The sequence below is a fragment of the Erpetoichthys calabaricus genome, chromosome 7 (genome assembly GCF_900747795.2).
Source record: "Erpetoichthys calabaricus chromosome 7, fErpCal1.3, whole genome shotgun sequence".
NCBI lineage: Eukaryota > Metazoa > Chordata > Cladistia > Polypteriformes > Polypteridae > Erpetoichthys > Erpetoichthys calabaricus.
Genome location: NC_041400.2, coordinates 37,166,688 through 37,182,461, shown reverse-complemented (window position 1 = coordinate 37,182,461; position 15,774 = coordinate 37,166,688). Strand labels below are relative to the sequence as shown.

The 15,774-nt window shown below is 37.4% G+C and overlaps 1 protein-coding gene across 1 annotated transcript in view; it reads left to right on the top strand.

Annotated features, from left to right (window-relative positions):
• The window catches only part of camk4 (calcium/calmodulin-dependent protein kinase IV), a 338,550-nt gene extending 323,001 nt beyond the window's left edge, over positions 1 to 15,549 (top strand). Inside the window, exons 7-11 of the mRNA XM_051929598.1 lie at positions 351 to 425; positions 3,389 to 3,464; positions 6,400 to 6,526; positions 10,937 to 11,089; positions 14,722 to 15,549. Coding sequence (XP_051785558.1) covers positions 351 to 425; positions 3,389 to 3,464; positions 6,400 to 6,526; positions 10,937 to 11,089; positions 14,722 to 14,886 — 596 coding nt within the window. The 3' untranslated portion in view covers positions 14,887 to 15,549. The remainder of the gene's footprint in view (positions 1 to 350; positions 426 to 3,388; positions 3,465 to 6,399; positions 6,527 to 10,936; positions 11,090 to 14,721) is intronic.
• The last annotated feature ends 225 nt before the right edge of the window (positions 15,550 to 15,774 follow it).

Sequence of the window (15,774 nt, the reverse complement as noted above, 5' to 3'; positions counted from 1 at the left end):
CTGTCAGTATCAAAAATTGCTGATGCTAGCAAGCAAGACTTAGGCAAACTTCTGAATGTTGTTAAATATCAGAGGTCTGCCAAGCTGGTCGTAGAGTGTATTTTTTGTAAAGTAAAGCATAACATAAATGTAGATAAGTACAGTAATTGGATGTGTTAAGACTCAATTGTTGGCTAATAATCATCTTTGAAGGTGTGGGATGCATCATACAGGATTATGGCATGAAATTTAAGTATCAATCACTAGCCATCTGCAGCAGAAACGGTTACAATACATTATGAGGCTTGATTATACAAAGTGTTTGGAAATTGGATTCCTAGAGTCTTATTTTGACTTATTTCTCTCTGCAGCTGACTTTGGATTGTCAAAAATTGTGGACGACCAGGTCACCATGAAGACTGTGTGTGGAACGCCTGGATACTGTGGTAAATTTTCATTAATTTGTTTGTTTATATAACATCCTGACAGAGACTTCCTTCATGTTATACTTTCTGATGTACACAAGGACACACAATACACATTGTTAAATCGTAACAAGGTATACATGCTAAAAATATAATATTGTTTTACTAACAGTTCCAAAGTGTATACATCAGTTGACAGTATGAAACAATTAACTGAATGAACATAAGTATGGATTGATTGGTGTAATAAGAAGGAAGATACATTAAAGTCAATGTACCATAACTAAAAGTAAAAAGGTAAGGCTTCAGGCATAAGCTGAATGTTGTTAATTGTGGTGCCTTTGTGGTAAACCTTAAGAGAAGGAGTTTCATAGACTAGGAGGTCATCAGAAGCTCTTAAAGGTTTTAGCAGGTTTATACAGGAAAAAAACACAACAAAGGGTAGTGTGGTTTTGGACAGCGGTAGGACTGACCAAAATGGGTCAGCACATGGTCATTGACCAACTTAAAAGCACTGACCAGAAGGTGATAATACATGGTCCTTAAGAGGAAGGAGTTGTGCACCAGTGGGTGCTGTGCTTTGCTGAGCTGTTAAGAGGAAGAGATGTCAGGTTAGAAAGAAAGAGACTGGAGATGAAGGCAGTGCGTCTTGTTTTACTTTGATCTGACTAACTAGCTGAGTCACTCTACCCTGTCCTGTACAGACAGGTCCAGAGGTTGCTTTTTGTTTCTTTTTACCTTTGTACTGCTCTATCCTTGATTGACCCACCTCAAACACATTGGAGTTTTAGACATTGAGGATTATTCTGGATAGGAAGGTCACTATGAGAGCACACTGTCTTGTTTACAGGTAATTTAGGAATGTTGATTGTTAAAAGTTTAAAGTGGACTCAGGTCCAACGTTAGCAGTTGTGGGGCCCCATTTGGACCATTTTGTTAAGGCCTCCTGGATTTAGGATTATTTCAGATAAGGTATCGGAAGTATATGCTATTACTTTGTTTTATAAGCAAACAGTATCTACAGTGCATTAGCCTATATTGTAACATAAAAGATTATATTAAAGTTCTTTTTTCTGTCCTGCAAACCTTTTCAGAACTTTTTTTGCATCATTGCAATCTGTGAGGATATCATAAGGCTGTGAAACCTGTCTTGGAGGGTGTGATCATAACAGTAATTCATCAATTATAACATTGAACAAACACATTTTTCAAACATTTTGCTTCATTAAAAATATTTGGTGATTATGATAGACAGTTCAAGCTGAACAGAAATATAATTTCAGATTGACTCTGTTATGTAGAGTTTAAAGAAACATGAAATTAACTTTTCTTGAATTTAGTGTGTTTCATTTTTGAATGATGCTGCAGTAGGTCTACTGAAGTAAAAATGTTTCCTGTTGATTTTTGTTTGCACTCGCCTCTGATGCTTCTCGTTTCAGTATCCAACAATAGCCAACAAGGAGTGATGATTTCCACTTGCCCTCATATTCCTTTTCCATCGTTGCAATGGCCTGGTGAAACCTTTTACCACGTTTGTTGCTGACTGCACCGAGATTAGCAATTCAAGTATAAATACAGAAAATCAATTTTTCGCACCATGTTGCACTTCATGGTTTTTTATGCTTGAAGCAGGTTGTCAACCAGTTGGATTAGTTCTGTGCCTAAAAAAATCTGTTGTCTATAGTTGCTAAAAAAATTCTCAACAACATTAATGTTAAGCCATTTCTGTAAAGCATCTTCCAATCTCAGCTGGATTAGGAATTATTTTATCCTCCTGTCTCATTACATTGGTTAAATTTTGTTCCCACTCATCTTCCATGTCTAGTCTGCTGCAGTTTTGATGTGAAATCCGGAATTTGAATACAAAATCATGGAGACTGTTTGGTGAAAGGTCAGAGGTTCTGCATTATCCATATATGCTCGCTCATTTACTGTTACATAACACGACCTTAACAAAGGCTTCTTTTGGTCTTCATAAAACTTACAAAACATCAGTAAAGTGGCTATTCGTACCTGCACAGTGTGGCATTTGATATGCTGGTAAAATTACTTATGGATATAAAGGATTCTTATATTGAAGTATGCAATATCAAGAGACATGTGTCTCACTTAAGCCACCTCTGATAATTGCAAAGTTAAGTCATTTTAGTATGCCACATTATACAAATGAGTAACTTCTTTACTGATGTTTTATAAGTGTTATGAATAGCAAATTAAGCCTTTTTAAAGTCTTTTTATGTAAGAGTACATGAGTAATAGATGCATTTTTGCAGTACCTAAACTAAAGCATTACTGTTTCAATATGAACACAATCCCAAGGTACTTGGTGATTAGAGAGACACCGTACATGTGTGCACATTTATTTTCTAAAATTGGAATATTGACACATTAAGTGGGTCACCTGTGGAGACAGGTCAAGTGAACTGAACTGGTGTTGTATGTAAAGTTAATTTCCCTGGCCACTGTACAAAATTGCCAGTCTAAAAATAAAGTATCATCTTATGTATGTTTTGTATGCAAATTAAGCAAGTGCATTTTATTTTATAGTGAATATCATCACAACGTACTTAATAATTAAGTGGCTGTGTTATAGCTGTTTTACGTTGGTCTTTTGTAAAAAATTGGAACACAGGGTGATGAAATGACTTGCTCAGGGTTGCATACTGAGTCGACCTGTTAGTCCAGCTTCTTAACCACTAGGCCACACTGCCTTGCGACTTCAGTAAATATTACATTGGTTAAAAACATTGACAAATTGTGAAATTCAAAAAGAACCATTCCAATGTCATTACTGGGGCAAAGGAGTGAGTGACCTTGGGAGAATAAACATTGAGTTATCAAGAGATTTGTGGGACAGACATGAGACTGTGGGATGTGTTTAAAGTACATGATAACAACAACTAGCATCTTGTATTGTTAGATATGGTAACATTTTGCCTGTATTTGTTTTTTTGTTTTTTGTTTTTTTTTTTTTGCATTTTCAGCTCCTGAAATTTTGAGAGGTTGTGCTTATGGGCCTGAAGTTGACATGTGGTCAGTGGGAGTCATTACCTATATTCTGTGAGTTGCTGTGCTTTTTTCTGTAAGAAAATTGAAAACTGAGGGTGATATCAAATAATAAAGAGTAACAAAAAAATTAAAGATAAGGGCAACCTTCAAAGGTTGGGAGATGCTTGCAAAATGCAATTTTATATAGTTAAGTTCAAGGTGCTGAATGAGTGAATATTAATTCTAAGTACAAGGCATGCAACACTGATTCATAAAGTATAACCTGTGGGAAAAAATGTAGAGTTTGCTTTGAATCAACATTCTTATTGTCAAGGTATTATGCACAAGCAACTAAAAGACAAATCAAATGTTAGGTTACATTGTAAAAACTACTGAGAACAAAAACAATGAACTGTCTGCACATTCTCTATCATAATGAAACTGAGACTTCATTTGAAGTGTTGTGTGTACTTCTGGTTATCACTTTGAAAATGAGATAACAGTTGTAGTAGAAACTGTGCAGAGAATAGCAACCAAGTACATTCTGGGACTAAAGGACATGACCTGCTCAAACAAACTAAAGGAACTAAATCCCTTTAGTCTTGAGTAGAGACGACTATATCGGGACCTATTGCAGATCTTTAGAATTTCTCAGAGTTATCATTGATCCAGTTTAATACCAAGTAATGCACTATAAAGTTTCCTCAGGTATCCCTGTTTTCCTCCCACATCTCCAAAGATTTTCAGGTTATGAGTGTGAGAGCCATTGTATATGCAAGAGGTCCCAGGGATAACTGGCACCCCTTCCAGTGTAGCTTCCTGCCTTGCCCATGATGATGGGTAGCCTCTGTCCTCATCCCCCCCAAATTGGATTAATTTGAACATTGTAATGTTGTGTTATGTGCTAAATAATGAAACGGGAAGCACATCTTCACAAAAAAAGGGCTGTGGCAATCTGCAAAGCTGAAACAAAAGATTTTTAGACAGTTAGGCAGATGTCACATTACAGGAATCAACACTCCTAGTCATTTAAATATTGCACTTAGTGAGTCTCTTTGCCTCTGAAGATATCAATTTATTTGATTATGAAATGCAGAGTGTGACTAACTACGGAATTTCCTCACAACAGGTGTTTCAGGGTAAGGTAGTTGTAGTAGTTACATATACTTACTGTGGCGCAGAACAGACAACATTTTGCATGTTGAATAATTTCAGTGTACAGTAGAACCTTGGGTCACGATCGTAATTCGTTCCAAAACTCTGGTCGCAACCCGATTTGGTCATGACCTAAAGTAATTTCCCCCGTAGGATTGTATGTAAATACAATTAATTCATTCCGGACCGTACGAGCTGTATGTAAATATATATATATATTTTAAAGATTTTTAAGCACAAAAATAGTTAATTATACCATAGAATGCACAGTGTAATAGTAAACTAAATGTTTACTTACTTCTTCTCTAATGTTTACTTCTTCTGCTTGTGCTCTCTCGCGCTCTCTCTCTCACTCACTCGCTGCACAGGGAATGCACAGGGAGAGACTGAACATGTGCGGAAATCATTGGCGCGTACGAACCGTAAGGGAAACTGACTTGTTCGTCACCCGAGTGTGTGGTTGTGAACAGATGCAAAAGTTTGCCAAACTTTTTGGTCATAACCCAATTTGTAAGTGGTCCGAGACGTTTGTGACCCGAGGTTCCACTGTACTTGGTACATGTGACAACAATGACCGATAAACCTATATAAACTTTTCATCACAGTTCAAAATCCCTTAGTGAGGTCAGCTCATTTTAGCAGCCAACCAGTGTGGAGCACACCAGAATAAGAATAAAACTAAATGAACAGTAAGTAAATAAATGCGAGACCATTATTATGAATGGCTTACTGTCCTAAGATGATTCCTGCAATTTACATTATGATGCCTCTGACCATTAACAAAAAAACACTTTTATGTTACCTGCCCAGAAGAGGCTCACCTTAAATTAGACAACCCTCCTACTGCTGCTTCTGGGCTGTAGCCTGAAATGGTCCCAAAAATACAAAAAGGCCTTAAAAGAGAGATAAAACTGTGAAAACTCTGGTTTGTAAAGACAATCTTAAACTGTAATATTTATAAAATTGAGACTTTATTTAGTAAAATATAATACCAAAAAGGATGTACCTAAAAGACAATCCATAGCAACCAAGCCCCAAAACCAATAATCCTTATTCGAGATCCAGAAAACAGGGCAATAAGTCAGAAAAATAATGCTAAATACAAAGAAAACAGCACATGCAAACTCTTTTACAAACTAAATAATCTGCTAACCTGAGTTTCATGTCTTCTTGCTTTAAATAGCCAAAGGGCAGGCACAGGAGTGGTGACATCAGAGTGGCCCTGCCTCCTCAGGCTCCATCCACAAAGCACATGGAATGGGGGCACATTTACAGTAAAAATACTGTACATAATTACAAACATAATGAGAAATACGTAGTAATAGTAAAAAAAAAATTAAAATGATAAAAAACACTCATTCAAGTAGATTCATAACAAACAGAAGTTAATTTTTACCTTTTTATTTTTGTTACTGTTTTTCTTATCTGTTGACTAGAAAACTAATTAGCCCAAGATTTGCCTAAAATTATAAAGTGTCTCCAGTAGATGAAATGGGAACATATTTAGAAGAAGCATTAAAAAGAGGAAAAAAATATGGAAGTTATTTTTTATCTACTAATATGGGGACATAGGAAGCTGTAACTTCTAAAAAAAAAAAAAAAATCAAATCACTGGAGGTTTATGCTTAACTGGGGTGTGAATTGACAGGATTTACAAATTCATCTGCTTTTAGGTGTAAGAAAAAAAAGTCTGCTTGGCATAAATTCATGTGAAATAAACTATAAAGTACAAAGCCGCCTGTGAAATCAGACACATCTGTGATGACAGCATCAGCTTTGCTTGCCACTGTTAAAAGTGAGACATCTGTCTTTGCAAAAAGCAAAAGTGTGAATCAGTTTTTTTTTTTTTTAGGCTTTGTGGTTTTGAACCATTCTATGATGAACGAGGGGACCAGTATATGTTCAAGAGGATTTTAAACTGTGACTATGACTTTGTCTCCCCCTGGTGGGATGATGTGTCATTGAATGCTAAAGACTTGGTAAGAAGGGGAATAAATACAGTATTTATTTTATGATTTAAAAATTTCATTATACAAATTTTTTTTTACCAATTATTAAACATAATTTAAGAAACTGTGTGTTTGAATGTCACTGTATTAACTTTTTATTTCAGCATTCTTTTAAGTTTTTAGAGCTCTTAGGACAAATTTCATACTTTGAGTTCCTCCACTTCTGTACTGTACAAATAATTATTTTTAATTTTATGATCATTTTTATTCAGTTTATATACAGTTATGTAAATACCAACAGGCAGCTGTGTCCTTTTTTGCACAGATGTTGTTATCCACATTATTTTAATCCATGTCCTGCCACATCTTAATGTCCACTCTTGTAACTCTTTGTCGTTCATTTCCAATGGCCGCCTTAGTCTATTCTGTTACTTGTCTTTGAGAAAACACCTGTGTTCTGCATAATAAAAAACAGGAGGTCAATAAAGGAGTGTCATCGAAGGGCATATGTGGCCACAGAGTTGTCACATATCCCGTTTAGTTCACTTACCTGGGTTGTGCTGCACTGAAGCCTGTGCCAGTGTCCACAGAGCAAACAGCACTGCAGTACTCTAGATGGGACGCTCCAGATTAGACTAGCATTGTGTCCCAGTATCATTTTACATCCTGTATGCCAGTAAGGACATCTTTATGAAATTCACTGCCATATACATTGCATAATTTACAAACCATGACATATACAATTCCCTGAATCTCACAAATAAAATTCAACAACCAAGAAAAGTTCCACAGAAAATTGTTTAATGCTTCAACTTTCATAAAAAATAAAACAAGCAACACATTGTAAGTATTGTTTTATACCAGGTGTACTAGGAGGTACAGTTGCTGCCAAAAACTCAAAAGTCCTAGCCACAAATCCCTTTCCATAAGAAGCCTGCCTGTTCTCCCTGTGTTTTTATGAGCTTTCACTCTTGCAGCTTAGAGGTGTGCAGCTTGACTGATGTGGTATAAGTGAGAGTGTCCATGGGGGGGGAGGGGGGTCCAGTACCCTATGCAGGACTGGTGCCCTCACCCAAGTTATACTGCACTGGAATACGCAGTCAGAGCAATAAGAAGAATGAATGAATGAAGTTGGTTTATTGTGGTAGAGCAACTGGAGGGACTGTAGCAATGTTTGCAGATGTTTAATGGACACCTGATCCAGTCGCATGCACATTTTCTTTACCAGATCATCTCACTGCTTTCTGCCTCTGATCTGACTGTGATAACAAAACTGGCTCAATATTCATAAAGTATCATGACCAAATTGAATTTCAGGGGAAGGTTTAAAAACGTGTAGAATCCAGTTAGCTGGAAGGTCCAAATTGTGGCGAGTCTGTATCATGGTCTAACCTACACAATGAAGACAAACGAACAGTCTAATCAACACCATAAAAAGGTAATTGAAAAGCAGAAGTCGGGAAGAAAACAAAAAAAATATCCAAGTCACTGAATATCCTTTGGAGTCTAGTTAAATCAATCATTAGGAAATGGAAAGAGTATGACACAGCTATAAATCTTACAAGAGCAGGCCATCCTGAAAAACTGAGTGATCAAGCAAGAAGAAAACTAGTGAGGGAGGCCACTAAGGGGGGTTTCAAGCTGCAGTGGTTCAGATTGGAGAGATTGCAGAGAAAAAGTGTTGTCTAGGTACTTCACTGGCCATTGCTTGATGGGAGACTGACAAAGAGACAGCCACTGTTAAAAAAAACCCATAACATCTCAGCTAGAGTTTGATGGAAGGCATATGGGATACTCTAACCTAGTCACCAAAGCAAAGGCTAAATTATTTGATGAGATGAAAATTCAGCCTTTTGGCCATCGGACTAAATGTCATATGAACACTTCACGTTACCAAAAACACACCATTCCCACCATCAGGCATAAAATTTAAAATAGGGGGACTATGTATAAAAAATGTCTGTGTTTTCTAAACATATTTTTGTTAAACTGCTTGAATTAAAGCTGACCGTCTATACTTAAATCACATCTTGCTTGCTTTCTTTAAAATCCATTGTGGTGCTGTGCAGAGCCAAAATTATGAAAACTGTGTCATTGTCTAAAAACTTATGGATCTGACTGTACATTTGGCCACATAACACATTCCATAGCTTTATTGTACATTCGTTCATTTCAGTAAGTAGCATTCAAAACAGCAGTGCCACAACCGATATGATATGACAACAGTGTTACACAATCTGTAACCAGTCCCCCTTTTTAATTAACACACACCTGTGTGCATATAACAAATTCAAAAAACATTTTTAGATGTGTTGGTTTCCAACATGTTCACTGTTATAAAATAATTTAGAAAGTTATATTGACTTATTATCAAGATATGGAAGAAGATGATCTGCTGTGGTGACCTCTAACGGGAGCAGCTGAAGAAGAAGAAGATATTGACTCATTATCAATTGAAGTTTAAATCAGTAAAAATCCACCTTTTATTGTTGTTGATGGCAAATGCATTTAATTGGATTTCTTTAACCTCCAAATGGTTCACTTGGTGTGAACTGACTGCTGATAGAGCCAGACTGCTTGTCTGAAGTTCGATATTCTTACAGCAGCAGTAAAGCATGAGAAAGTGTGCTTGCATCAGCAGGGCAATACTGTCAGAGACATGGAAGTGTCGACAAGCACATCCTTGTAAGGCTGAAGGATGGAGACACACTCCATAACCTCTTGCTCTGCTCATTTTTCTTCTTTCTGTCAGGCAATTGTCATATATGGTGTAATTCAGCACTTAGATTTTCCTCATAGATCCAGTCGTGATGGGTCATTGGTTGTAGGCACTTCTGACTTTACACAGGATTTCAAGATGAAGCAGATTGTAAAGTAGCACGTGAATTTCATCTTTATCCTTAACAATAACCAGATTAAAATTTGTTAATGCAGAGGCCAGCTCTTGATCATATTTGAGGACGTACACTCGCTGCACTTTTCTTCTGTCTTGCTCAAACCTGTGAGCTAGGGGTGCACGGGCATATGGGCTGCTTTTTGTTTGTATTGTAATTAGTGAATATCTTAGCCAAGTGGATAACTAGAATTGACTGCATATACTTTTTGCTGAATTTTAACAGTTCTGAATTGCAGTGTGTTTTTTGACGTATTGGAGAGCATTCTGTCTAATTGGCATGTGATGTCACATGAGCTGCAACCCTCCTCTGTCAGTTTAGGTTTGCCATCAGCTCTCTCACACTTGGGTTTTGTTTCTTGCTTGTATTACATGTGCTTTTTCATTTAAGCAGCTCTTTATTTCTGTTTTATTTATTTAAATTAGAATTTTTTTTATTTCTTGTTAAAGTCACAGGCGAGACCCCTAACTAGGTAGTAGCCCTCAGGTGATGTCATTAGTCTTAACATCAGTACTTTAGGGCTATGTGAGGTAGTATTTTTTTTGGTGATATTTTTCTATCCCAGTTGCTCTCTAATCTTTTTCTAGTCTTTTTTAAGTTCTTCATGTTTTTTGTTTTTTGAAAGTTTGGTATTATTTAATTTGCTTTCATTTCTACTACATTATTTTTGAACTTTTCATTTTTAATTTAATATTTAATGTATTTTAGTGTATCTTTTCTATTTCCTTTCCCTTCTATTATTTTTATACATTGGGACATTTTGATATTTATGATTTTTTTTTTACTGTTGTTTTTGTATTCCTAAATTTAATGACTAAAATATCTTTAAAAATTAACATTAATCTTTAGTGACCAGGGTTTTCTGGATGGTTTCCTGCTCCATGAATGGTAAATCATAGCAATGCCCTTAACACAAGCACCCTTGCAAGACATTATTTCATTACAATGTGTTTTCGTTTGCTTCTGTCTGAAACTTTGTGAATGAGCCTTCTTCCAAGTAAATACAGGAAATTTTACAATGTTGAAAGTGCTAGAAATGATGGGGAAATTCTGTTATTTTGCAGTGTACTTGTATCCCATATGAAGTTTGCAAGTTTTATTTCGTTTCATATATTTATATAATTTCTAATTAATAATAGTTTAATTTTGTTAGCGTCATCTTAATGACATTATGTAAAGCATTCCTCTGGTGAGCATCACCATTTTGTGGCTGTGGGCATGTTGTTGTTGGCAATGACATAGTGTTGCCACCTTGTGCAGATGTTCACGTTACTTTATATAAGATGATCACACATTCTTATGTGTATCCTTGCTTTAAATCTGGATTTGACTTTTTTTCTCACAAGTATATTTGCATTCTTAGTTTATCCAGGGGAAGGATATTAGACTAGAGAGTTAGGTTTTTGAATAGTGCCTTGTGATTTTGAGTGGTATTTTCTGATCTTTTGGTTTCTGGCCTTGGCCTGTTCATTGACTATTTTTTTGGATCTCCACTTTTGAACAGTCCTCTCTGTTTTCTTTTCTTGTTTGTCCTACTATGCTACAGGTAAAAAAGTTAATTGTACAGGATCCTAAGAAACGTCTCACTACTCTTCAAGCCTTGCAACACCCCTGGGTGACCGGGAAGGCAGTTAATTTTGCACATATGGATAACGCTCAGAAGAAACTTCAAGAATTCAATGCTCGTCGTAAATTAAAGGTATGTGCATTCACCTGAAAATAATATTAAAATGATTCAAGTACCTGTTAGTGACTCCCTGTAGCTGAGCTTTCAAGTTGAGGTTGTCATACTCTACAATGAAATGAAGGGGGATGTGTGGATGACACAGGTAACATGAAATTTTTTCATTGGTGTTTTTGATACTGTTTGTTGTTGTTCAACAAAGTCAACAACAACACACACAAAAAAGTCACTATACCCAGAATGTCCCCCTGGTGGATCCTGCATTCCTGTGGCGTACCTACAGCCTTTATTACCATTTTTCAAAGATCTGTATTGGCAGTAGAGGTACTACATCAAAAGCACACGGACTTCTTTGAGATTACAACCAGGGACAGACAAGGCTGTATCTTGTCCCCTCTCCTGTTCCTCATTGCTAATTGTATTCACTGGACTAATGAAGACTGCCTCATCGATCTGGACTTCAGTGACGACATCACCTTGCTCAAAGAGGATGAGATGACAATGCAGCATGTGACAAAAAACCTAGACCTCAAGATCAGTACAGATAAGTCAAAGATCATATACATATATGCCGCGACTCGAACAAGGGGAGGGATGATTGGAGTGAAGTGGCTGGAGGAAGCAAACAGATTCAGCTACTTTGGGCAGCGTGATCAGCAAAGATAGATATGTGGAAGCAGATGTCAAGTGCTGCATCAGGAAAGTGACAGTAGTCTTCCAGAGAATGATTAAGATCTGGGGCCTCATGTATAAATGGTGCATACGCACAGAAATGTTGCGTACTCCCGTTTCCACGCTCAAATCGCGATGTATAAAACCTAAACTTGGTGTAAAGCTACGCACATTTCCACAGTAACTCATACCTTGCCGTACACAATTTCTCCGCTCGGTTTTGCAGACTGGCGGCACCCAGCGTCAAAGCAGTACTACTGTTCCTGAGTGCTCATCCTTTCTTTCTTAGCTCCACATTCCTGACGCGGCTTTATAAATACACTGAAATTAACTGCGTATTGTGTATTAGTGTAATGCATCTGATTGTAATTAACCTCTAGCAATATAATGGTCCAGGGAATAGCCATAGTATTCCAAATACCATAACTGCTTTAGCATTGTTATGCTCACTGCATCTTGTTCTTCTTTTTGCTGCTCCCGTTAAGGGTTGCCACTGCGGATCATCTTTTTCCATATTACTCTCACTGCACCACTCAGAGTATTTATATCACTGTATCTGAGTGTGAATCACAGCAGCAGCTGATCGGAAAGAGAATTACCGGTATACAGTTTCAAGTACACACTACCTCAACCACGGCAAAAAGCGTCAAAGCCTTTCCTGTACGGACCTCGCGTTTCAGAAACAGTTTCATCCCAAGAACTATAAATGCACTCAATCAGTCCATCAAGTGCTCCTTGTAGAACTGTTTGTACTTATAAGTACAATCACCTCACTGTAAACTTACACTACAGTTATAATATTGCACAACCTGCGCTACTTTATAAAGCGCGTATGATGACAATACCATTTTTAAGATGAAATGCAGCAAAATATGTTGCTTATAGTATACAGATAAAACTTTAACTTCATTTAAATAATCTGTATTGTTAATAATTAAACATGTGAGGACTTGGTGCCACAGCGTATAGCTAGTTCAAGGATAGCTCCTGCCTTGCGCTGTATTCTTGCTGGTGCTGACGCGACACTGGAAGGATTGACGAATAGAATAATTAAACACGTACTATGAAGATATTTCAATGTTCCTTAAAAGTTTTGAAGAATCGGCGTTCTAAGCTTACAAATTGCTTAACATCTATTACAGAGCTGATTGTGTGGCGATTGGGTTTTGCAGAAAGAAAAGTAAGGACAAGAATTGGAGGTTAGTACATTTGAAAGAGACAGTACTTCTGTAATAAATTATTTCATCGAAGGTCGCACATGGCGCAGCAAGCCTCTTGCGTGAGATATGAACAATCACTGCGCCACCGTGTTCCCATGTTTAATAACATGCTTTCATTCCTATCATCATGAAAATGATATCACGTATACATCTCAGTATTTTAATTATTCAGAGAGCTGTAATATCTCAAATGTAATGGATTCTGTGTCCTGTCAGAGAAAGAGAAAGAACGGAAGCACGTAGTGATTCACACACATAGAGCACATAGAAGATCAAACACAGAACAAAGCATTTAACATGCTACTTGAGAAACTAGTAAAATAAACGATTTTAAGATGAAGTTTATGATGTTCTACTTTAATGGCAAAATACACTACGTGATTAAAGTGGAAATTTCGAGATTAAAGTTGACATTTCGTGCTTTTTTCCCCACTGTGTGCCTATTTATTTGTCTGTACCCTAATAAGCTTTGATATGACACTCAGACGGTGGGCTACAACTTGCCTTTTCACGGCGACTTTGATATGTGATTTCTTTTTTATTTCGGGCACTGTGCGACTTTCTGAACTCGATCTTTCGAGTTTCTCCGACACTCTGTCACTCGATCAACTTTCTTTTGTTGATTATACCACTGTTTAAACCAACAAATAGTACGTTTTTCCTTTGCCTCCACTTGGTATTCGCTGAAATTTTTATATTTTCCCCTGTGCTTTTCCCATTGTCTTTTCTCAGAAGGCTATTTATATCGATTTGCATATTCAAAGAGGCGAAATTCTGGGAAGAGTTGGGGCGGGACAGAAGGCGCGTGCACGTGCGTTACTTTTCACGCTGATCGGGATTTATGTAGTGGAAGAATGTGAAAGTTTGCGTGCGCACAGATTCCTGCATCTGGATTTTTCTGTGCGTACACACAATCCCGCTTTTGTGCTTACGCCATGTTATAGTGTGAGTTCTACGCACGCCGTTATACATGAGGCCCCTGGTCCTTGCCATCCATCTCCCTGAAGATCAAGCTTCACCTTCTTACCTCTATCGTGATCCCTACGGCCGTTTATCCCAGCAATACCTGGAATACATTAGCAAATATCAACAAGAAGCCTGACGTCTTTTAGCCAAGGTGCCTACACTGAATTCTCAAGATCCAATACTTAAGACCACATCACCAATGAAGAGTTTCTACAAAGAAGTGGCTTGTGCAAACTCCACACTGCCTTCACCTACAGAAGATTCCGACTGGCTGGCCGCCACGTCCTTCGAAGGCAGCAATGACAAGGGTACCACTCAAAGCTAAGCGACCAAGGGGACATCTGCAGAACACTTTGAGAAAAATGTCTGTGCAAGATCTGAAGGTGTAGAGCATCATTTGGGACAAAGCTGAGACCTTTGCTAAAGACTGGAAAGTCTGGAGAACGCTTGTTGCCAGATTAGTTATGTAGCATGAGGGAATCGAAGTCTAAGAAAGTTGTTGTTCTCCGTCATTGGTCACGGTTGATTTTATTTCATTCAGTTACTTGGTTATATCCATTCTCCTCAAAGAAATGAGATTACAATTTTTTCTTGGCTATCACTACAAACTGAATGGGGTAAGTAACATATAAAAAATATCATTTTTGGGTATTTTTTTAATCTTGTATGTCTAGTCATCACATTTAATATTATTGTATGCCAATGAGTGTGATTAAAAATGTAGTCTTAGATTTTACATGACCAATTTTTTTAACAAGAATTAACCTAAGTTCTTTTTTGTTTGTGTAGGCAGCAGTCAAAGCTGTTGTCGCTTCAACCCGCTTGGGAAGTGCCAGTAGTCATGGCAGCCACGAGAGCAGCAAAAACAGTCATAGCGCGTCACCCATCCAGGAGGCGGAGCCCAATACAGAGCAGACACAGGACCAGGCACAAATAGAAAGTGAAGGCTGTTAGGCCTCTAGTGATGTCTGCCTCAGAAACTTTTCTGCAATCCATTGTTAACTGCAGAGTCTGAAAGCTTTAAAAGGCTGTATTCTTGGTTCCTTTCTGTTTATTTTTTCCCCTCAGATTCAATACCGGTGGTCGTAATGATGTCTGGGACTGGAGAAAAGTCACACATCACTGAATCTGTAATGCATGTGACTGCTTTTATCAAAATAAAACTAGCACAAGACAGCCTGTGTGACATGTGAATGGGCACCATGCTATGAAAATGCCAAGTGTTTCACCAACATGTGAATCAGATAATTCTTGCAACCGTCTATTCGTTTGCTTCCTTTCTAGGGTTTCAAACTCACCATATTGTGCAGTTTGACAATAATGATTTTACTGTGGGTTATTCTTTTACTTTTTAATTTTTTGCCTGATACATCTCATGGTAAGGTAGAGCATTCTTGGACTGCACGCTTTGCAAATAAATTATCATACTCTCTGTAAGTACGGGGCGGTGGGGGGGCAGAGGTGCTTTGAAGGATTCAGATTTCAAAATGTTTACAGAACTTGTTTAGATTTATATGCAAAATACATTCCACTGATTAAAACAGCAGATGAGGTGAGAATTTCAATACCTTTCCTGATGGCCATAATGTTGAACCTTTCTTGATCTTTTAGGGAGAATGAATGCCTTACTGTGCCGTCCATGATTTATACATTTTATTAACGACAAAAAAGAATTTCATACCTTGTAATTGTTATGCTGATATTGAAAACAATATTTGTGCATGCAATGCAACCATTATGCACAAAGACAAACAATTTACACTTGTACATAGAAAACTCTCATTTGTAGCGATTAACATTTAGGTGTCATGAACTTTTACCGTACGATATTTACAGGGCTAG